Source organism: Sinocyclocheilus grahami, unplaced genomic scaffold (genome assembly GCF_001515645.1).
Source record: "Sinocyclocheilus grahami isolate Dianchi unplaced genomic scaffold, SAMN03320097.WGS_v1.1 scaffold1679.1, whole genome shotgun sequence".
NCBI lineage: Eukaryota > Metazoa > Chordata > Actinopteri > Cypriniformes > Cyprinidae > Sinocyclocheilus > Sinocyclocheilus grahami.
In genome coordinates this window covers 20,091-44,209 of record NW_015506858.1, presented here as the reverse complement: position 1 = coordinate 44,209, position 24,119 = coordinate 20,091, and the positions used below count along the sequence as shown (strand labels likewise).

Sequence of the window (24,119 nt, the reverse complement as noted above, 5' to 3'; positions counted from 1 at the left end):
AAATATCTTCATGGAACATGATCTTTACTTAATATCCTAATGATTTTTGGCATAAAAGAGAAATGTATAATTTTGACCCATACAATGTATTGTTGGCTATTGCTACAAATATCCCCCAGCGACTCAACACTGCTTTTGTGCTGCAGGGACACATATATCGCAATAATCATTGTGCTTCGGTAGATTTCAAATGATGTCCGTTGTATTGCAGGATTCAAACAATAAATGCTGTTTTGGTGCCGTTTAATGCGGAGTGATCGCTGAACTGATCATCTCCTCCGCTTTATTACTAGTTATAGCACAAAATAAACATGACTAAACATCCAAAGGTAAGTTAAAAGAAAGAGTACGACTTTACAATCCGTCTCCTGTCTCGTGTAATCGCTCAATCAGTGTTTCAGCAGCGCAAAGACCTCAATATAACGGCTTGTAAACAATGTAACGTCACATTTACCTCAGAAAAACATATTCGGTGAGCATAAACTCAGTCGGAAATATAGCAGAGGAGCATTTTGCTAAATATATGCACCATATAACATATTCATTATAATTTTAACTGTTTTATTTACGTGACAGCCACCATTTAAATGTTTACATAAAAAAAAAAAAAAACTAACTGAAGTAATCGCAACTCAATTATTATAAAAACTTCATTAAGTGTAATTTTAACAAATCAGTACATTTTGCTGTTGAATGTGGAGTGACAGATCGGTGTAGCGCCTCGATCATCAGACACAGCAGCGCGAGGCGCACATGAACTGATCATCTCCTCCACATTAATACCAGCTTCAGCACAAAATAAACAAGACTAAACATCCGAAGGTAAGTTAAAAGAAAGAGTACAACTTTACAATCCATATCCTGTCTCATGTAATCGCTTAATCAGTGTTTTAGCTGCGCAAAGACATCAATATAACAGCTTGTAAACAATGTCATGTAACGTCACATTTACCTCAGAAAAACATATTCGGTGAGCATAAACTCAGTCGGAAATATAGCAGAGGAGCATTTTGCTAAATATATGCACCATATAACATATTCATTATAATTTAAACTGTTTTATTTACGTGACAGCCACCATTTAAATGTTTACATAAAAAAAAAAAATAACTAACTGAAGTAATCGCAACTCAATTATTATAAAAACTTCATTAAGTGTAATTTTAACAAATCAGTAAATTTTAACCTGCGGTATTACAGTACCCACTGACTCGTGTATATTTTACAGCATTAGTTGAGAGATATTTACATTAATGTAAATGTAAAAATTATTTAATTATCGCGACATGCTGCATGCTTCAAACTATCTTAGTGCTGATAAATTACGACAATGCTTACTTTATATTGCAGTATATTTGTTAGATGAATATTTGATCTCCCTCGGCCAGTGAGTGTGACGTCTGAGGAAGTCTAAAGACCTTTTCAAAATAAGAGTCCCAGTCTATTTCAGGCTTGTTTATAATTAAAAGTCCCAAATTATGTACAACGATTTTTTGTGGCTATTATTGGCATTTTGTTACACGATAAACAGCATCCGGCATTTAATTAAATGTTTAATACATTAAAAAAAATCCAATAATTATTAAATAAATACAGTTTAAAGCAAACCTAGTGCACTTTGTGAATTCAAATCTATCTTTATTAAGGAAAAACGAATGATTTGATTGACTTTCACAGCATCCCTAGTTTTACCTCGGAGTTTGTACATGATAATCTGCTCCTTGGGAAGAACATGAGCGCCAGCGCGGCTCTGTGAGTGAACGTGAAGCGTCTCGATGTCAGATCAGGAGTCACTCACTTGGCATCGAGGCCCCTGACGGCGTCCTCAGCGTCTCTGGGATCTTCAAACTCCACGAAGGCGAATCCCGGCGGGTTGCGAGCGATCCACACCGTCCTCAGCGGCCCGTAACACCCGAACGCCCGCTCCAGCTCACCCTTCCCGGCCCCGGTGCCCAGGTTACCCACGTACACCTTCGTTTCTGAGAGAGGAGAGAGCAGAGAGGGTTAACAGCTGGCACCTGCCACTCAAGACCAGTTTAACACCTGATAGAAACCATCACTCTGCTGCTTAAACCCACATCACATCTGGAGTTCAATTAGATGTTACTCATGTTTTATATTATATAAGGTTTCCTGAAGCATCAGTTCTTAACTGACTTAAAACCATTTCTAGCTGCTGAGAATACTAGTGGCCAGCACTCATATGATTCACAACATAAGCAGGACTTTTATTATACATGACTCTAGTTTTTATTATATATATATATATATAAAACATTACAACATCGTTTTTTTATTATATATTTTTTCAGTTTTTTTATTTAAATTTTTTTTTTACATTTTATGTGCTTTTATCATTCTGTAAGTTTCTTTTAAAAATTATTTTAAAATATTTCTACCCGGCTTACATTTATTTTATTTAATAATTTACAACATTTTTAATTTTTTTAACCAAATCTAAGATTAATATTTTATTTTAGTATCATTTCAATTAATAACGACCTCGCTGCTTTAACTAAACTCTTCGAGCATGTTTAAAATACATCCTAATACTGACCTACAACCCAACAATATAATAACTCACCAAAGCACAAACACAAATAATGTGCATGTAAACGGATTATTAGCCAGTGTTGACAGCGCGCGAGGGCGCCATCACAGCTAGCAGCTCGAACTAAACACATTAAAGCTCCTCAAGAGCCAGCCAGCCTCAGCTACTCCTCGAGATGAAGCACTCTGCGTCAGCTGTGTTCAATGCTCACGGTCTCTTACACTCACCGCCTCCGTGTCGCCCGAAGCGCGACATAATGCACGAAATGAAGACGAAGTCCTGACCGAAACAAACGAACGATCAACTGCGCATGCGCACACTCAAAACTACATTTCCCATCATGCTAGTGCTGCGACGTCTCACCGCGCGCTTCCTAAATCATTTTATTTGCGTTATTAGGATTATTCTGTGGTGTATATATCCCGTATACTCTCTATATGTTCAATAATAATAATAATAATAAAAAATATATATATAAAAAAGAAAGAATCTCCGTGACCCAGCGGCAGTGACGTCACCTGCGTGTCCCGCTGCGTGGTCGGTTTCCTGAGGACTCGGAGAAGAAGAAGAAGATGAAGGCGCTGATTGATTGATTGATTGGCGGTGATCGGGTGATCGGGTGATCGGTGTCTCGCCGCGATGCTGCAGTGGAGCGCCAGGAGTCCTCAGCTCTGGCACGAGCTCGTCAACCACGAGGTGTGCGTCACGAGTCGAGATCAGCAGCGCTTCGAGGGACGCGTGTTCACGGTGGACCCCGTTTCTGCCAGGTACAGCTCACAGATCACCTCAGAACATCAGCTCATCAGCTCACAGATCAGCTCAGAACATCACAAACATCAGCTCAGAACTGAAGGATCTGATCATCTGATGTTTATTATGTTCTCATCAGGAAGTTAATGGCTTATCAATTATAATGTCATCTATATTTGCAACTTAATTTGAAACAGTCATTTATAGAAGTATTTAAGTATTTATTTATTTTAAATGTTAATGCGTTTTAAGGTAAGGGGCTTCTGGAACACTTCGACTCAAATGAATCGGTGAATCATTTGGGTTTTGAATCATGAGGTGAACCGTTTGGATATGTGACCATTATTAATCACGAGGTGAATCACTTGCGTTTGAATCATTATGAAGTTTAAGGTGAATCACTTGCGTTTTGAATCATTATGAAGTATAAGGTGAATCACTTGCGTTTTGAATCATTATGAAGTATAAGGTGAATCACTTGCGTTTTGAATCATTATGAAGTATAAGGTGAATCACTTGCGTTTTGAATCATTATGAAGTATAAGGTGAATCACTTTGCGTTTGAATCATTATGAAGTATAAGGTGAATCACTTGAGTTTGGAACAATTATGAATCATGAGGTGAATCATTTGAGTTTAAAATCGTTAGGATTTTTAATTATTATCAATCCTCTGGTGAATCATTTGTCATTTGAATCATAAGATGCATTTTGAATCGTTATGAATCATGAGGTGAATCATTTGTGTTTTAAATCATAAGGTGATATATTTGCATGTTGAATCATCTCTGGTTGTGTTCTTGTGTGGGCTGCAGTGTGGTGCTGCTGAGCGTCCAGGAGAACGAGCGTCCGTCGGTGAGGGGGATTCTGGGTCACGCGGTGACCGATGTCCAGATCCTCAGGAGAGGAACGGAGGAAACGGAGCGTCAGATGAAGAGCATCTTCCTGCCGGACCGAGCACAGATTCTCAGCGCGGAGGAGCTGAAGTCACGGCGGGAGAGTCTGCGTCTGTGGCTGGAGAAGAACCGAGTCCCGGTGACTGAAGACGGGGAGATTCTGCGTGTGGCGAACGCTCTGACCATCAGTGCCCCCTACAGGCCTGGAGACTGCAGCAGCGCCAACGAGATCATCCTGGCGCGCATTCAGAGTCTAGTGCAGAGCACCCCCGGAGCAGAACATACCCCCCAGTCCCAGACACATCAGTGAGGCTTCCTCCAACCTGTGAGAAGATCCCAGGACATTTGTTCAGATGTTAAAGCACAGTTTTCAGAATGCTGGTGTTTCCCTGCTTCTGTGTTACACAGTCAATGATATTTTGAGCTCTTGATACATTGTAAGTCATTGCATGTTATAATAAATGTTTCCCGATGAATGCATAAACCAAGACTATGCTTTGAATCATTTGCTTTGCAAAATGAATCACTTTTTCAAAGCACTCCAAGTCTGCTGGACAGAACGGTGTAAATGCAGTGAAAACAGCCCAGACATGTGCATAAAAACAGTGTGACACTGTCAGAAAACTATCGTAGGCTATCTTTGGTCGCAAGACCGGGAAAACGCCCGTCTTCGTCTTCTAGTGAATCGATTGAACTCATGAGTTTGAATCAATCGAAGCGGTTCCAGCGTAAGTGACTCACTCAGTTGAATCGGTTCGTCTGTTCTCGTCTTCAGTCATGTTTACACGACACTGTCAGCTCTACTACCGACTCAGCTCGCTAGATTTATGACATTAACTGTTACCAAATAAAATCTCCATATTTCCATTCCAAAGATGACATCCAACACAAATCTATAGAGAAACACTGCATTAATATGACGAGCTGCAGCTCTAAACACATGTTAGATGGAAACACTGCGCTTTATGATGGAGTTTGCAGTTTAATGCACTATATCTGAAATCATCTGAAAGCAGCCAGTCTCTCAGTCAATGTTCAGTTTATCAGTGTATACTGTAATAAATATTAGAGGAATGATTGTTGTGTGTGATTGTGTGAGTCTATATAGAGATAGTCAAAGTAAAGAGAGCAGATGAACTACATAAAGTTAAAGAGGCATAAAGTTAGCATTCGGCTGAATCTGCTCGTGTGTTGAACACTTCGGCTCTTATATGTTCTTGTCCGTTTTGAATCATTATGAAGTATAAGGTGAATCACTTGAGTTTGGAACAATTATGAATCATGAGGTGAATCATTTGAGTTTAAAATCGTTAGGATTTTTAATTATTATCAATCCTCTGGTGAATCATTTGTCATTTGAATCATAAGATGCATTTTGAATCGTTATGAATCATGAGGTGAATCATTTGTGTTTTAAATCATAAGGTGATATATTTGCATGTTGAATCATCTCTGGTTGTGTTCTTGTGTGGGCTGCAGTGTGGTGCTGCTGAGCGTCCAGGAGAACGAGCGTCCGTCGGTGAGGGGGATTCTGGGTCACGCGGTGACCGATGTCCAGATCCTCAGGAGAGGAACGGAGGAAACGGAGCGTCAGATGAAGAGCATCTTCCTGCCGGACCGAGCACAGATTCTCAGCGCGGAGGAGCTGAAGTCACGGCGGGAGAGTCTGCGTCTGTGGCTGGAGAAGAACCGAGTCCCGGTGACTGAAGACGGGGAGATTCTGCGTGTGGCGAACGCTCTGACCATCAGTGCCCCCTACAGGCCTGGAGACTGCAGCAGCGCCAACGAGATCATCCTGGCGCGCATTCAGAGTCTAGTGCAGAGCACCCCCGGAGCAGAACATACCCCCCAGTCCCAGACACATCAGTGAGGCTTCCTCCAACCTGTGAGAAGATCCCAGGACATTTGTTCAGATGTTAAAGCACAGTTTTCAGAATGCTGGTGTTTCCCTGCTTCTGTGTTACACAGTCAATGATATTTTGAGCTCTTGATACATTGTAAGTCATTGCATGTTATAATAAATGTTTCCCGATGAATGCATAAACCAAGACTATGCTTTGAATCATTTGCTTTGCAAAATGAATCACTTTTTCAAAGCACTCCAAGTCTGCTGGACAGAACGGTGTAAATGCAGTGAAAACAGCCCAGACATGTGCATAAAAACAGTGTGACACTGTCAGAAAACTATCGTAGGCTATCTTTGGTCGCAAGACCGGGAAAACGCCCGTCTTCGTCTTCTAGTGAATCGATTGAACTCATGAGTTTGAATCAATCGAAGCGGTTCCAGCGTAAGTGACTCACTCAGTTGAATCGGTTCGTCTGTTCTCGTCTTCAGTCATGTTTACACGACACTGTCAGCTCTACTACCGACTCAGCTCGCTAGATTTATGACATTAACTGTTACCAAATAAAATCTCCATATTTCCATTCCAAAGATGACATCCAACACAAATCTATAGAGAAACACTGCATTAATATGACGAGCTGCAGCTCTAAACACATGTTAGATGGAAACACTGCGCTTTATGATGGAGTTTGCAGTTTAATGCACTATATCTGAAATAGTTTCATCTGAAAGCAGCCAGTCTCTCAGTCAATGTTCAGTTTATCAGTGTATACTGTAATAAATATTAGAGGAATGATTGTTGTGTGTGATTGTGTGAGTCTATATAGAGATAGTCAAAGTAAAGAGAGCAGATGAACTACATAAAGTTAAAGAGGCATAAAGTTAGCATTCGGCTGAATCTGCTCGTGTGTTGAACACTTCGGCTCTTATATGTTCTTGTCCCGTGTTGAGAGACATCAGGAGCAAGGCTATATTTGTTTTGCATCGAGTCCTGCAGGATCCCAGTCCCAAGAGAGCATAAAACCATCACAGCTCAACACACAATCATATCCAGCCTGTGTCACGTTCATGATATTCACGCCAGTGTTTGATTTTAAGGGTGTTTTCGCTTCTCCCGTCTAGCCAACAGTGTTGGGTCCACACTGAGTTTGCATCATTGCTGTGAAATCATCTGTGCTGTGTAAAGTGAAGAGAGACGTGGCACGGCTAGTGTTTGGCATACAGTGGTAGAAACACTTTTATTCCCTTGTTTTAAGAAGGCGATCGTTTCATCTTTACATACTTATTGGCAAAACAAGAAATGATTGAGAAAATAAAAGTTCTAAGACGTACAGGACAATCACGCGTGTTTCTTGAAGCTTTCTCCAGTACCTCTTTGGTGTGAGGGTACCTTAAACCCCCGGTGCTCTTCAGTCTACTGGCTCTCGAGTGAGTCTAGAACACCGGCGGCGTCCGGAAATAATCCAGAGAACGCTCTCCGTCTCCAGAAGAGCTGCTCCGTTTAGTCTGTCATCCAGCAGGCTTGTTTGTTTCTCAGTCTGTGTTCAGGAGGAGAACCAGCCGATGACTGCAGAAAACCAGCCAAGCCGTGAAATGAAACGAACATGAGACCAAACAGCTACACGAAAGACAAAACACAATACAGAGAGTTCCCCAGCGGGCGTGATTTGCACTTTATGGAAACACAATCGTCGTCTCGGAAGGACGATTTTAAAGGGACAGTTCACCCAAAGTTACAATTCTGTCATCAGTTACTCATCCTCAAGATGTTACAAACCTGTACGAGTTTCTTTCTTCTGTTGAACACAAAAACAGATGTTTTAAGAATGTTGGCAAACAAACGGTTGACGGTAGCCATTGACTTCAATAATATGGGAAAAAAATGCAATGGAAGTCAATGGGCACCAACTGTTTGTTTACCTTGAACAACACACACACACACACACACACACACACACACAAAAGAGATGTTTTGTTAGATGTCAACCAAACGGTTGATGGTAGCCATTGACTTCCATTACATGGAAAAAATGATAATGGAGGTGAACGGGAACTGAAACGGTTTGGTTACCAGCATTCTGAAAAATATATTTTTTGGGGTTCTTCTAATTATTTTGAAGTATGTTGGTAACAAAACAATTGTGGTTCCCATCGACTTCCATTATATGGACCAAAAATACTATGGAAGTCAATGGGTACCATCGATTGTTTAGTTACTCACACTTCTCAAAATATCTTCTAATGCTGGGCGATGATTAATCGCATCCAAAATAAAAGTGTTTTTTTATATATAATATATATGTGTGTGTGTGTACTGTGTATATTTATTATGTATATATAAAGACACATACCCTATATATATTTAAAATATTTACATGTATATATTTATATTCATATAATTTATATTATATATACACATAATAAATATACACAGTACACACACACACACATATATATATTTTGTACACAAAAACCTTTATTTAGGATGCGATTAATCGTGATTAATCATTGCCCAGCACTAATCATTGCCCTGTCTTTCTAAATGTTTTCTAAATATAAAAAAAAATGTTGGTAACCAGACAGTTTTGGTTCCCATTGCCTTCCAGTATATGGCCAAAAAATACTATGGAAGTCTATGGGTGCCGTCAGCTGTTTGGTTACCAACATTCTAAAAAAATATTTTTTGGGGGTTCTTCTAATTATTTTTTAAGAATGTTGGTAACAAAATTTCAGTTTCCATTGATTTCCATTATGTGGGCTTAAAATACTATGGAAGTCTATGGGTGCCGTCGGCTGTTTGGTTACCAACATTCTAAAAAATATATATTTTTGGGTTCTTCCAAGTGTCTTCTAATTATTTTTAAGAATGTTGGTAACAAAATTTCAATTCCCCTTGATTTCCATTATATGGGCTTAAAATACTATGGAAGTCTATGGGTGCCGTCAGCTGTTTGGTTACCAACATTCTAAAAAATATATATTTTTGGGTTCTTCTAAGTGTCTTCTAATTATTTTGAAGAATGTTTGTAACAAAATTTCAATTCCCCTTGATTTCCATTATATGGGCAAAAAATACTATGGAAGTCTATGGGTGCCGTCAGCTGTTTGGTTGCCAACATTTTAAAAAATATTATTTTTTGTGTTCAGCAGCAGAAAGAAACTCATACAGGTTTGGAACAGCTTGAGGGTGACTAAACACTGGCAGAATTCCCATTCTCGGCTGAACAGTCCCTTTAAGGGCACATGTTGCTTTCGTCTGTTTTCGTTCCGTCTCCAGCACTGTCTGTAGGCGCGTCGCTCTACGAGGGGTTTGCGTTCTCCAGGAGCGGCGGCCCGTCGCGGTGGACCGACTCTCTCTTGTAGGTCTTGGGCGGGAGTTTGGGGATGGGCGACTGCGAGGTGCTGTGGCGCGGCGGGACGGGCGGCCCGGGCATCTGCGGCGGGAAGAAGGCCTGGCTGGGCTCGGAGCGGCGGCCCTGCGGAGGCGGCTGCAGGTGCAGCGGGGAGCTGGAGAAGACGTCTGGCGTTCGCACCGGCTCCCGCGGCGGCAGGGTGGGCGGGCTGTCGGGCGGCTCCGTCAGCGAGTAACGGGGCGAGTACACCTTGGAGGTGGGCTGACGCGGCGGGATCGCCGGAGGACTGTCCAGGTGCTTCGACATCATCTGAAACACACCAACAAACCACTCGTCACACGCTGTGCTCGGAGAGATCACATGTGCATGCAGAGGATATAGGATTCTATTCTACCTATAGTACAACTGTACATACAATTTATTTTATTTTTCAACTTATTTTTCTATTTTTTTGTTTATTTATATTTACATATGTGAGCCTGCAGCACAAAAGCAGTGTTGAGTCGCTGGGGGATATTTGTAGCAATAACCAACAATACATTGTATGGGTCACAATTATACATTTCTCTTTTATGCCAAAAATCATTAGGATATTAAGTAAAGATCATGTTCCATGAAGATATTTAGTAAATCTCCTACCGTAAATATATCAAAACTTAATGTTTGATTAGTAATATGCATTGCTAAGAACTTCATCTGAACAACTTTAAAGATGATTTTCTCAATATTTTGAGATTTATAGAGAATAAATAAGCTTTCCATTGATGTATGGTTTGTTAGGATCGGACAATATTTGGCTGAGATGCAACTATTTGAAAATCTGATTAGAATTTTTAATGTTATTATAACCTAAAGATGCTAAGTGAAAGTTTGAAACAGAAAATAGTGTTTTTTGTAAAGAAAACACATTTTTACTCCTACAATCAAAATGGATTGAAAGCGTTTTGGAACCAAACTCTTCAGATGCTTTCCACAGATGCTAAAGTGTTTCTATTTTTCTCTCCTGTTTTCATACTGTATTATATGGAAGCTTGTTTCCAGCACAGAATAAAACATTAAAAAGATAATTGTGACTTTTTCATCTCACAAATCAGACTTTGTTTCTTGCATTTCATATATAAACTCAGAAATCTGACTTTTATATCTCAAAATTCAGAGATAGTTTTTTTTTTTAGAATTCTGAGTTTACATTTTTTTTCCATCTATGAGAAAAAAAACACAAAAAGATAATTGCGACTTTTTCCTCATAATTCTTCTCAGAGATTATATCTCACAATTCTGACCTTTCCCCTCAGAACCATGAGATATAAATCAGAATTGCAAGAAAAATGTCAGAACTGTTAGATAAAAAGTTGCAATTACCTTCTTTATTTTTATAAACATGTTCACAAAGTGGAAAATCTATTCTCAAGCCTTTACAACACAGTTTATATAAATATGCATTATAAATACTTGGCACAAAATACCAGATCTTTCACCCATAGAAAACATTTGGTGCATCATAAAGAGGAAGATGCGACAAAGAAGACCTAAGACAGTTGAGCAACTAGAAGCCTGTATTAGACAAGAATGGGACAACATTCCTATTCCTAAACTTGAGCAACTTGTCTCCTCAGTCCCCAGACGTTTGCAGACTGTTATAAAAAGAAGAGGGGATGCCACACAGTGGTAAACATGGCCTGGTCCCAACTTTTTTGAGATGTCAAAAAATTGGTTTTCTTTGTTGATGCCATGAAATTTAAAATCAACTTATTTTTCCCTAAAAATGATACATTTTCTCAGTTTAAACATTTGATATGTCATCTATGTTGTATTCTGAATAAAATATTGAAATTTGAAATCATTGCATTCTGTTTTTATTCACAATTTGTACAGTGTCCCAACTTTTTTGGAATCGGGTTTGTATATATATACATACACACACACATATACACACACACATTATATATATATATAATATATTTTTTTCATTTATAAGCATGTATGGCAAATTACTTATAGTGCACCTGACTTGTAATTAGGGTTGGAAAATTCCCGGAAACTTTCTAAAAATCCCTGGAATATTCCAAATATTCCTGTCCAGAGACGGAAGATGAATGCTGCTCTGTAGCTGTGGCTAGCTGTTACATCAACCATTAAATACAGAGCAGAATATGAAAGAAATGCTGGGCACCTTGGAGGGCGAGGACTCGGCGGGCGCAGATTCGGGCCGGCGGCGCGGCGGGATGGGCGGAGGAACGGGAAGCTCGTCGTTCCGGAGGAAACTCATCATCGACGACACGGAAGAAGACCCTGAGAGACACAAACACACACTGATGACGTCACTGCAGAGAGGACCACACATGCACACAGGTCACGGGGAGCAGCTGAGAGCACACGGAGATTTGCTTCACATGCTCATCTGTTGTTACTTTAAGGTATTTCTAAAAATATTTTTCATTACCTTGCATGGTCAAAACTGTCAATTTTCTTGTTGCAACATTTGACAAAAATCAAGATATTTGAATATATTTGGTGGAAATCCCATGTTATAAAAGATGAAGTGTTATGAAGGCTATTTAAGACAATATTAGCTGATTAGATGGCAATGCTGAGCTGGAATGCTAAATGTTTGTCCTTCAGCGTCACACATCTCTGACCTCAAACACATCAAATATTACCCTTTAGACACAGTTTTTGAAGTAAAGAGTAAAGAAAACACTATACAATACTTATTGAATCAACCAGGGGCCAGTTCCACAGCCAGCATGTTAAGACTGGTCTTACTCTTCCAATACAAACAAGATCAATCTACCGTTTCATAACTGGATTAAAAAAGTTATGAATTCAGTTGTCACTGAAAGGTGAGGAGTCTGCATCTCTGGAGGATGCTGGGAAACACGTCACATGATCAACAGCGGCCTGAACATGCAAGAGGACCGACACACGACACAGACGCATGGGTGAAGAACATGAGACGCTGAGATACTAACGTGGACCGTGAGGCAGAGCGACCGGAGCGAATATAGAGTCGCTGTCTGTCCGGAAGCAGAGAGAAACACAAGAGAAGGTGACAGACTGATCCACTGATCCAGGATCTCGACCAATGGAGAGAGTTTAGGGCGGGGCTATCTGTGTGACTGACCAATGGCAGATGGGGGGGGGGGATATCGTCATTTTTACAATTATAATTAATTCAGAAATGATATACAACTGACTACTCTCCAAACTAACTGGGGTAACTCACATCTGGTGATGAGGATTTAATAATAATAATAATAATACACTAATTTAATCAAATTAGAGTGTGTGTGTGTGTGTGTGTGTGTGTGAGAGAGAGTGAGTGTGTGTGTGTGTGTGTGTATGAGTCGTACTGGAGTGGAAGGGGCTGGAGGGCGGCTGCGGGGAGTCGAAGACGCTGCAGATCTCGGTGGAGCTGGATGCGGTGGAGGCTGGTGGAGGTGTCAGTGGAGTGCGGGGAGAGTTGGGCGCTGAAGCGATGCTGCTCTCCGTCTCGCTGTCTGGGATGCGGCTGTAGCTGATCTTCCGGGGCTCGTTCTGCAGCGGCGTCGGGTGCCGCATGGTTCCCGGGCGGACGGATGACGGGCGAACACCCGGAGACTTCAGAGGACAGCTGTACTTCTTCGGCTGTGAGAAGAAGACAAAATGAGAAGAAATTCCACAATCTATCTATCTATGGGATATATCAGTTAGTGTCCAACATTGCACTAAAACTCTGTCATCTTAATTTTACACAAGTTAAAATGACAAAAGTAAAAATATATATAAAAAAAACTGAAATCTCATGATCTTGGAAAACCTCAATATATAAGGATTTTTTTTAAATTGTGATTTCTTAGCATGCAATAAAATCTTAAATTTTATAAACATTAAAATTTTCATCAGGAATATATTTTTTCTAGTTATGTCAACCGCTAAAACGTTTTATTGGGTAGAAATTACTATTTGTGAGTAAAAAAAAATACATAAAAAATCCTAAAAATCATGAAAAATCATGTTAATTCATTGGTAATAAAAAGTTTCAATTCTGAAGAACATTTATTAAAATGTCTGGAATTATGGAATTTAATTACCAATATTTTTTTTAAATAAATTATATTGTAATATTATAAATTAATATTTTAATTATGTAAAAAATAATAATGTATTATGTAATGTATCAATTATGTTAAAAAAAAAGTAGTTAAAATAATTATTTTTTATTTACAATTTTAAAATAATTATTGTAATTATATTATTGTCAATTCTAGATTCTGTAAATGAGTTTGAAAATGAGCAGCTTTCTCATTACAGCAGAAGTAGCAGAAATATCCTTTGAATATTTTATTTTACAATGAGGGGCATCGGAGTAAATAGATAGGTCAAAACATTTGATGGGCTCTTGAAGTTCCACCAGCGTGATGTTTTGGGCTTTTTCACTGTTACACAAGTGAACTCGTGCTTAGTTTGTACATCAGCACTATTCTGGTTCACATCCCTAAGCACTTGAGGGTTTAACACCGAGATCAGGAGGCTCTCGTGTGTGTTGTGTAACCTTTCAGCGACAGGCAGACTTACGAATCGAGGCAGCGTGCGAGCGTTACGCGGCTCGATCTCCAGAGATTTGTTGAACAGATAGTCGGCGAACTCCTTCTCCGTCATGTCCTCCATCGGGTTCAGGTTCTCAAAGAACTTCTGCAGCATCAACACAATGTGACAGTCATTTAGTCATTTTATTAAAGTTTTAACATTAAAGACATTAACACCTAACATTAAAGTTTTTAAATATACTTTTATATTGCAATAATTTTACATTCAATCTTCAAATTATTGTGCAAACAACAAAGACGGTATATTTTTAAGATTTGTTTGATGGCATCTTTGAAGGCCAGTATCACTGATACCAATACTACTGATGTCTCTATAAAATAGTTTCCCCCTAATATTTAACCATTGACTAGCCATTCAGCATTACAGTATAACTGAGCGCTATCAATTTTAACATTTATTAGACTTTTAAAAAATAACATCTAATTTAAGTGAACTTAAAACAATCTTCACATAAACCCATTATAATAAGTGTCATATTTAGATACCTGTGCCCTTCAGCAGAAATATACAGAAATTGAATAAAGTTATCAAACACTACATTCTAAATTAAACCTAGATGAACCTTTTAAAGCTATAAAAGTTCTTTATTTCCTCTTCTTTGTCCTTTGATTAACAGACATCACAGCAGCTGGTTATTAGGTTGTTTTGGCTGCTGTTACTTTAAGAGCTGCCGCTGCTGAACGTGACGCTGATCTGACACGCATTGTATTTCTCTCAACTCTCTTTACCTTTTCTGACCCACTTCAGGTCTTAAAGTCTCTATAATGAGCTGACGAGTTGAATCGGGTGTGTTAGATGAGGGAGACAGTGCTGGGCTCCAGGACAGTTTTGAAAACCATTTCAGAGACATGTTCTTAAATGTGACTCATATATAATATATTACATGCATGCACAGTTTTAAGGCAGCTTTAATCACCGTTTTGGTAACTTCATGACTTAACTGACCACGACATTGCATGCACGTAGTTCCTTTTGCGATTTTATATGAAAATATGTTTTTACTGTCACTTCTGATCAATTTAATGGGTCCTTGATGATGCATTAATTATTAATTTCTTCTAAAAAATGGTAGTGTAATTAATGTGAACAGTTTTCTGACCCGTATGTCGTTTTCCACACGTAGGCAGTACGGCTGGTTCTGGTACTGCTGGATTTCTCCGGTTATTTCCGCCACTTTCCGCCGTTTGCTGAAGTTGATCAGTTCCTTGCCGTGTCTCTTCAGGAAGTCTGGATTTCCCTCCTCAGTTTTCAGAATATTTGTTAAATAAATCCCTAAAACGAGAAGATCGCAATCAAACACAAAGTCCCGTCAGAAACCAAAACAGGAATAAAATAATGAAAAAGGTAATTGTGACATTTTATCTCACGATTCAGACTTTGTTTCTTGCAAATCTGAGTTTATATCTCACAAATTAGGACTTTTTTTCTCTCTTCAAATTGCTAGTTTAGTCTAAAACACTTAGAACAGTAGTTCCACCTCAAAGGGATGATTTAAACACTAATGCAATTAATACATATTCAATACTTAAAGCAAGACACTAGGAGAATATGGTGTAGATCTCACCATAATCACAGTACATTAGGACTATTGTTTTATAAGTTCCCTGAAAAGTTATGTATTATATGCCATAATTTGCATACATTTCCATAAAATAAATCTAAAAACTGGATGAAGCCAGGTTCAAAATTCTTGTTTGAATTTGCTGACATATTAGAGTTAAAGGATTTTACTGAGGGGATTTTGGATTTCTCTTTTTATCACTCCATAAATCAGGAAATACTGTGACTAGCTAGAAGAATACACATTTTCACCAAGTTAAATGAAATGTTATTAAAACTCAGGAAAATTATATATCAACAAACCCCTCAGTAAAAACCTTCAGAATATAGAGAGGAATAAAACTGTAAAGTTTGGTGTATGTGAGTGCTGCTGAAGTGGAGGAAAAACTCTTTAAAGATGTGGACTGAGATTGAAATTTACATACGCACATAGATAAAGTGAAATACAACAAAACTTAAATGTGTATTTTGGATGTATTATTCCACTTGTCTGAAAGAAGAGACATGATATGAAAGCAAAATAGACAAAATCTCAAAATTGACCAATATTAAAACACTGGTTTTGTTTGTAGTGTCTCGGTTTATTACACTTTATCCATTTGCGTCTGTAGATTTAAATTGCAATCCATATCTTTAAAGAGTTTGTTTCTCCACTTCTGCAGCACTCACATACACCAAACTCAGAAGTTTTATTCCTCTCTATATTCTGAATGTTACTACTGAGGGGATTTTTGATTTCTCTTTTTATCACTCCATAAATCAGAAAATACTCTCAACAGACAAAAACAAAAAACAAATACAATTTCAGGACTAAAAGGTTGTATAAATCAGTGTGAATGAAATATTAACAAAACCCTCAGTAAAAACCTTCAGAATATAGAGAGGAATAAAACTGTAAAGTTTGGTGTATGTAAGTGCTGCTGAAGTGGAGGAAAAACTCTTTAAAGATATGCATCACAATTGAAATCTACAGATGCAGATAGATAAAGTGTAATAAAATAAACACTTAAATGTGCATTTTGGATGTTTTCTTTCCACTTGTCTGAAAGAAGAGACATGATATGGAAGCAAAATAGACCAACATTTAAAAACTGACTAGTGCATGAAAAAACACTGGTTTTGTTTGTAGTGTCTCGTCTTATTACACTTTATCTATTTGTGTCTGTAGATTTAAATTGCAATCCATATCTTTAAAGAGTTTTTTCTCCACTTCAGCAGCACTTACATACACCAAAATTTACAGTTTTATTTCTATCTATATTCTGAAGGGTTTTATATTCTGATGGGATCTTGGATTTTTCATTTTATCACTCCATAAATCAGAAAATACTGTCAACAGACAGAAAACATGTATATTTACACCATGTTTTAGGACTAAAATATTATACAAAACTCAGGAAAAATATATATTCACAAACCCCTCAGTAAAAACCTTCAGAATATAGAGAGGAATAAAACTGCTAAGTTTGGTGTCTGTAAGTGCTGCTGAAGTGGAGGAAAAACTCTTTGAGGAAAAGGCCTTTAAAAGGTATGTATTGTAATTGAAGTCTACAGACACACATAGATGGATGTATTCAACCTAAATCTAAAAATTACCAGTGCATGAAAAAACTATGGTTTTGCCTTAACTCATGTAAGAGCTTGAACACAAATACAAGCTTCACTCATGATGGTAGACGTCTATTGTAATTGTACTTTAACATGTTTCCTGTTCGTTCAGAAACACTGAGAGACGATCGTCTGTGGAAACTGACAGCAGCACACCGAAATGAAGTGAAAATCACTCAGAATGCTCATTTAGTCAGGGCCGAGGTGTTTTGAGTGTGTGGTTTGGTTCAGTGTTTAGGGAGACGAGGGCACAGAACAGCCTCAAGGGAAACGGAGCTGAGGTGGTGACCTTGGGTACGACGCTTACTGCCTGTTCCCACAGAGGTGAAGGGAAGTGTGTGTGTGTGTGTGTGTGTGTGTCACAGCTGGACTCTCTATTGTGTTAAACTGCCCCATTTTCTGAGCATACAGTTGACAACAGAGCAAAACACTAAAATACAAACAGGAAATCCAGCCTTTTCCCTTGTAAAGAAAAAAACAACAATAAAATACTAAACAAACACAAAACAAGCAGAAATTAATATTTAGGCCAGTGCATTTCTTCATTTTGACTTCTCAAGCATTTGACTGAAAAAGCATGAGTACATGAGCTCCATACAGCTATGTAACATTATAAATGTATTTACGGTTACTCCGTCAGTTTAATGCATAGTTGATGAACAAAAGCATACTTTTTTTTTTTTTTTTATTAAAATAATTTTCATGGCCAAAAAATTATTGCTACACAAAAAAACAAAAATTCAGGCCTAAATATAAGATTTGTATCTGAATTGCATATAAGCCGTTCGTGCATTTGGATTACACAGCTTCAACATAAGCAAACTAATAAACCTAATGTGATGCATATTTGTCAGTCAAAAAAATGTGTTTAATAATAACTATTTGCATCTATTTGATTTGATTTAAATAATCATATTTTCAAAATGCATTCATTTAAATTGCTTAGAATCAGCAAAAATCTGTTCATTGGGAAAACAATTACATTTATTCCGTTTAAAAGTATAAACTTGGTAAAATATGACTATGTGGAACAAGCAATATTCAATGAGATTAAATGTATGAGACTGACATTAACTGGATTTATTGATGATAAATATATAAACCTGGTTACTGTATATTTTAAAACACATTCAGTTTTTAGTACCATTACAGCAAGCTGACTTGTTTAATTATGCATGACTGTAATACACAATAACCAGTTTTATACGTTTATGTAAATAGGTTTATATATATAAATGCATTGAAAATGTGATTATTTAAATAAAATCAAATGGATACTTAGTTAATAATACACTATACAATAAGTGCAGAAATCTGTTTTCTTCATGTATGACTAACAAATATTACACACATTAAGTATGCATATTTTGCCAGTTGTTGTTTACGTTCAAACTGTATGTTCCAAATGGATGGAAATTTTATATGCAATTCAAATACATAAATCTTAAACATGAATATTTTTTGAGTGGAGTGTATATTGTGTGTGGTATCATTTCATGAAAATTTTACGGTGCCGTTGTGGTCGCCGCCTGCTTATACGGAAATGAGCAGCGTGAACATTCAGCTAAATATCTCCACTAAAGAAAAAACAGGGTTGGATTGAAATAAGGGCGAGTAAATGGCGAAAAGACGTCAGAGGTCACAGGCTGAGGGTTGCACCTGTAGAAGTCGGACTCCAGCAGCGTGAGCTGTCGGGCGATCTCGATGGGGTGAAGGGTCATGAGGTCAAACTGATCCGTCTGTCCTGCTTTACACAGGTGCCACTCGATGGGTGGCGGCGAGCTCTCGAACGTGATGTTGTGACTGGGGCCGTTGGCTTGAGCCTGTTTCTTCCTCTGGATGATCTTCGTGATGGACTCCACCCACTTCCTCATGGCCTTACCTGCAGACAGGTGACAGGACCGATGTTAGAGACAGAACTGAGCTGAGATCAGATTTATGCAAGAGTTCCTGTAACCAGCCACCATCCACAGTGAAATCTCATTGGCTTAAAATCCAGTGCATCATTTTCCCTTTCAGAAATAATGATGGACCGAAAAATGATGGGAATTACATTGGAATACGGTTACATCATGCCTGGTTAGGACACTATGACATTTGTTTTATTTTCTCACAAATTTCATGTTTTCCGTTAAAATTTTTCTGGATTCCGTTCAACGGTGTGCATTTCTAATCAATTTAATTCATATTTATCATATTTAATTCAATGCAGTTTTTTTCTTCCAGAAATTCTGTTTTCTGTTTGAATTTTTCTGGATTCCATTTTTATGGTTTAACTGAATTGTAATAATCAAAAAGGATGTCTAATCAATGAATTCATAAAACTTTTACAATTTACTATTTTAACAATAACAGTTCCCTAAGAAATGTTCTATTTTTGTTGCTAAATGGTGCTAATCAAATTGATACATAAAACTTTAACAATTAAAAGTAATTATTGCTGTCAATCAATAAAAACAATTTAACTAATTAAAAATTAACTGATTAATCCCACCTAACATTAAAGTTTTAAATATACATTTATATTGCAATAATTTTTACATTCAACCTTCAAATTAATGTACACACAGACAGTATATTTTTTAATATTTGTATAGACTTGTTTAGATTGAGACTGATGTCTCTATAAAATAGTTTCCCCCTAATATTTAACCATTGTCTAGCCATTCAGCATTACAGTATAACTGAGCGCTATCAATTTTAACATTTTGAAGGCCAGTATCACTGATACCAATACTACTGATGTCTCTATAAAATAGTTTCCCCCTAATATTTAACCATTGTCTAGCCATTCAGCATTACAGTATAATTGAGAGCTATCAATTTGAACAGTTATTAGACTTAAAAAAATAACATCTAATTTTAGTGAACTTAAAACAATCTTCACATAAACCCATTATAATAAATGTCATATTTAGATACCTGTGCCCTTCAGCAGAAATATACAGAAATTGAATAAAGTCATCAAACACTACATTCTAAATTAAACATAGATGAACCTTTTAAAGCTATAAAAGTTCTTTATTTCCTCTTCTTTGTCCTTTGATTAACAGACAACACAGCAGCTGGTTATTAGGTTGTTTTGGCTGCTGTTACTTTAAGAGCTGCTGCTGCTGAACGTGACGCTGATCTGACACACATTGTATTTTCTCTCAACTCTCTTTACCTTTTCTGACCCACTTCAGGTCTTAAAGTCTCTATAATGAGCTGACGAGTTGAATCGGGTGTGTTAGATGAGGGAGACAGTGCTGGGCTCCAGGACAGTTTTGAAAACCATTTCAGAGACATGTTCTTAAATGTGACTCATATATAATATATTACATGCATGCACAGTTTTAAGGCAGCTTTAATCACCGTTTTGGTAACTTCATGACTTAACTGACCACGACATTGCATGCACGTAGTTTCTTTTGTGATTTGATATTAAATGATACAGGGTACAGTGCGCGCCGGCGCCTATGTGCGTGCAATTGAAGATAACACGTTGCAAACAGTACAGTTTCCGCACATTAAACTGAAAAAATTAATTGCCTGCGTTAACGCATTAATTTTGACAGCACTAAAAATAATCTTTTAAAATGTTATCAAATGAAATTGCAAGAGTTCGAAACTGTTTTATTGATTCAATTAAAACCTGGACAAAAAAAATGTGATACTGTGTGATATTCCATAAAAACAATGTTTTAATAAACTGTATTATTACTTTTAGAAGTACATTCTACTGTATAATTATAGTATATTTTTCTTCAGATCATGATTTTATTCAGTGTACACCTCTACTTATGATTTATTCATCTAAATTTGCCAAATTCTGAGACATTCTCCATTATAGAGTAAATATGATTTTTATGACTGGATTTTGAAGACATTTCCATGGTTTTATCATCTTTGATGATGATGATGATGATGATGATGGAGATCAGTAGGTTTGTGTGCGTACCTCTGACCATGCCGATAAACTCCTCCAGCCGCCGCAGCAACTGAGCATCTCTCTCAAAGTCATAGAAATGATGCTCGACCCAGTGCCTGCACACATTCAACACCCTGCAGACACACAGATACGCATTAGAGACAGCCGTATGATACAGTACTGCTGTGTGTGTGCGCGAGTGAGAGAGTGGGAGTAAGTGAGAGTGTGAGTGTGTGTGTGTGTCAGTATGCAAGCGTGAGTGAGAGTGTGAGTGTGTGTGAGTGTGTGTGCACGTGAGCGAGTGTAAGTGAGTGCGTGAGTGTGCATGAATGTGTGTCAGTGTTCAAGTGTGAATTTGAGTGCGATTGAGTGTGTGTAAGCGAGCGAGCGAATAAGTGTGAGTGACTGTGTGAGTGTATGTGTGCGTGTGTGTGAGTGTCAATGTGTGCGTGAGCAAGTAAACGAGTGTGAGTGTGCAAGTGTGTGCAATTGTGTAAGCATGTGTGTGACTTAGTGAGTTAGTGTGTGTGCGTCAGTGTGAGAGTGTGAGTGAGTGTACGAATGAGTGTGTGAGTGTGCGTGAATGTTTGTGTGTGTGTGTGTGTGGCAGTGTGAGAGTGTGAGTGAGTGTCTGTGTGAGTGCAATTGAGTGTGTGTCAGTGTAAGAGTGTGAGAGTGAGTGAGTGAGTGTCTCAGTGTGTGTGTGTGTGTCAGTGTGAGAGTGTGAGTGAGTGTGTGAGAGAGTGTGAGCGAGTGTGTGTGTGTGTGTGTGTGTGTGTGATTGTGCGAGTGTGTGTGTGTGTGTGTGTGTGAGTGAATGTGTGAGTGCGATTGAGTGTGTGTCAGTGTGAGAGTGTGTGGGTGTGTCAATGTGAGAGTGTGAGAGAGTGTGTGTGAGAGAGAGTGTGTGACAGTGTGAGAGTGTGTGGGTGTGTCAATGTGAGAGTGTGAGAGAGTGTGTGTGAGAGAGAGTGTGTGACAGTGTGAGAGTGTGTGGGTGTGTCAATGTGAGAGTGTGAGAGAGTGTGTGTGAGAGAGAGTGTGTGACAGTGTGAGAGTGTGTGGGTGTGTCAATGTGAGAGTGTGAGAGAGTGTGTGTGAGAGAGAGTGTGTGACAGTGTGAGAGTGTGTGGGTGTGTCAATGTGAGAGTGTGAGAGAGTGTGTGTGTCAGTGTGAGAGTGTGTGAGAGAGTGTGTGTCAGTTGAGTTCTGCGCTCAGCGGCTGGTCTCCGTTCTCCATGGCCATCTGATCCGCTTCCGTGGGTTTGGGTTCAGGAATATCAAACCTGGAACGCAAACGCACAGACTGTATGGAGAGATGTTTCCGTGGATATGACAATAACTTCACAGTGTGAGCAAAGATTATCATCACGACCGACAGAAAACCTATAGATAAACAGCTGATCATGGCTGAGTTGTTTTTATTTAAAAATCACCATATTACAATAATGTTTTTAAACAAAAAAATCTATAAATGATCACATTACAGTGAAAAGTAACTAAAAACACAAAACTATTTATGCACCATTAGGATTAACAAAGTCTTAACTGAAAAAAGGCAAATAATAAAAATAATAAACTGCAATTAATAGGCTAGGCCATTATCAGTCTGTTATATGGATGTCAGCAGCAGTTTGCAGTGCTGATTGTGTGAATGTGAGCGTCTGACCTCTCCATGAGCAGATCCAGCAGCTCCTGAGGTTTACAGAACGATCTGTATGTGGTCAGAAACGTCCGGACGAAATTAGGATCTGAAAAAAAGAGGAAAAATATTTTGTTTAACAAAAACCGCTTGATTATCAAACTATTTCCTTCCATTCACAGTGCAAATGAAACATAGCCCTGGAGAAGGTGAAAAATTACTCATTTCCAAATTTAAAGTCAATTTTATGCCAGCTTATATATATTAAAACAAACAAGCAAACAAAAAAACACTGAGTCCAGAGACCAGAGCTATTATAGTGAAGTAAAACCACTAAAACCATACAAAAAGCATTTTTTGTGATTTGAAATAAAACAAATGTCAACTGAAATAAAACTAAATATAAAAAAAAAAAACTTATTTTTATTTCAGTTAGTTTCCAATCTTATAAATAGAATAAAAACTACACAGGCATATTGAAAAACAACAAAAACTAATGAAAAGCACACGACAAAAACTTTAAAATTAACAGGAAAGCAGAAAATATATTAATATTCAAATATTCTTCAAATTAGTATAAAAATCTATAATAGTAGTTCAGTGATACTAAAATAACAGTGGATCATTCATAACCGTATTATGGTGGTAATGAAGTAATGAGAAATTTTGGTGCTTGAATGTGATAAATTATGTAAATTAAGTTTTTAGGAATATTAAAGTTTTTATTTTCATGATGAAAATATAATTTCCCCTTACGTTCCCACACATTAAAAGTGACATATCATGAAAATCTGACTTTTCCAGGTTGTAAGTGCTATAAATTGGGTCTCCGGTGCATCTACCAACCAAGCAAACGTGAAAAAGATTAACCCAGCAACTCTGTTTTGGGAAGCCTTTTTCTGCAAGCGTCTGAGAAAATGAGCGCGTCTGATTTCGCTTGCTAGGTGACGTGACAAAGGGATCTCATTATAATATCACCGCCCCTTAATCTGTAAGTTTCACCCACGGCGCCGTCATTGTGATTTCGCAAGCGACAGCGGTGTAGCAGCTCTAATGCCATGATGAAAGTTTGAGCGAAGCATGCTAACTGTTCTGTGTTTGGCTGCACAGACGAGCACAGAACACTGTTTAGAGTCCCAGCCTCAGAGACGACAGAGCAGTGCATTTATTGATTTATTTACTGTATATTGCTGCTGCCACACAGATCTAAAATAAACATGTGATTTATTTCCCAGCTGTTTTTATGTTTGTGTTTTTAACGTAAGCTTGTGTGTGAATGAGAACTTAGTTTAGTGCTCGCATGCTGTGACAGCCGCTTTCTGTGCGTGTGCTTCAGATGTGTGCGCTCAGAAAACCCTATATCAGAAGTTTAAACTCATATGGTTTAAAACGCATGATTTCAGCGCGATTAACA

General features: G+C 38.0%; 3 protein-coding genes and 1 pseudogene across 7 annotated transcripts in view; 2 read left to right on the top strand and 2 right to left on the bottom strand.

Moving 5' to 3' along the window:
* LOC107572001 (serine/arginine-rich splicing factor 7) overlaps positions 1–2,893 on the bottom strand; it is a 15,606-nt gene extending 12,713 nt beyond the window's left edge. For 2 of the 5 annotated variants that reach the window (XM_016258406.1, XM_016258407.1), the window contains exons 1-2: positions 2,585–2,893; positions 1,799–1,979 (exon numbers count right to left, since the gene is read on the bottom strand). In XM_016258406.1, coding sequence (XP_016113892.1) covers positions 1,799–1,979; positions 2,585–2,684 — 281 coding nt within the window. In that variant the 5' untranslated portion in view covers positions 2,685–2,893. The remainder of the gene's footprint in view (positions 1–1,798; positions 1,980–2,584) is intronic. The other 3 variants (XM_016258408.1, XM_016258409.1, XR_001607266.1) reach the window with 2 other exon arrangements.
* A 166-nt stretch (positions 2,894–3,059) lies between these two features.
* LOC107572002 (gem (nuclear organelle) associated protein 6) lies at positions 3,060–4,866 on the top strand. Its single transcript, XM_016258410.1, has 2 exons — positions 3,060–3,318; positions 4,116–4,866. Exons 1-2 carry the CDS (start codon positions 3,191–3,193, stop codon positions 4,504–4,506), a joined length of 519 nt encoding a protein of 172 aa, XP_016113896.1. The 5' UTR covers positions 3,060–3,190; the 3' UTR covers positions 4,507–4,866.
* A 768-nt stretch (positions 4,867–5,634) lies between these two features.
* On the top strand, positions 5,635–6,426 carry LOC107572003 (gem-associated protein 6 pseudogene; annotated as a pseudogene).
* A 2,902-nt stretch (positions 6,427–9,328) lies between these two features.
* The window catches only part of LOC107571995 (son of sevenless homolog 1-like), a 34,866-nt gene continuing 20,075 nt past the window's right edge, over positions 9,329–24,119 (bottom strand). The window contains exons 4-13 of the mRNA XM_016258400.1: positions 22,733–22,814; positions 22,266–22,349; positions 21,094–21,230; positions 18,732–19,035; positions 18,161–18,174; positions 15,085–15,257; positions 13,953–14,069; positions 12,749–13,022; positions 11,569–11,687; positions 9,329–9,704 (exon numbers count right to left, since the gene is read on the bottom strand). Coding sequence (XP_016113886.1) covers positions 9,342–9,704; positions 11,569–11,687; positions 12,749–13,022; positions 13,953–14,069; positions 15,085–15,257; positions 18,161–18,174; positions 18,732–19,035; positions 21,094–21,230; positions 22,266–22,349; positions 22,733–22,814 — 1,667 coding nt within the window. The 3' untranslated portion in view covers positions 9,329–9,341. The remainder of the gene's footprint in view (positions 9,705–11,568; positions 11,688–12,748; positions 13,023–13,952; positions 14,070–15,084; positions 15,258–18,160; positions 18,175–18,731; positions 19,036–21,093; positions 21,231–22,265; positions 22,350–22,732; positions 22,815–24,119) is intronic.

Excerpts from the sequence above, each read along its gene's own strand:
- LOC107572002 (XM_016258410.1), top strand. The coding sequence starts at position 3,191 with ATGCTGCAGTGGAGCGCCAGGAGTCCTCAGCTCTGGCACGAGCTCGTC. Across the intron at positions 3,319-4,115 it reads GTGGACCCCGTTTCTGCCAG|TGTGGTGCTGCTGAGCGTCC; the intron begins GTACAGCTCACA and ends TGTGGGCTGCAG.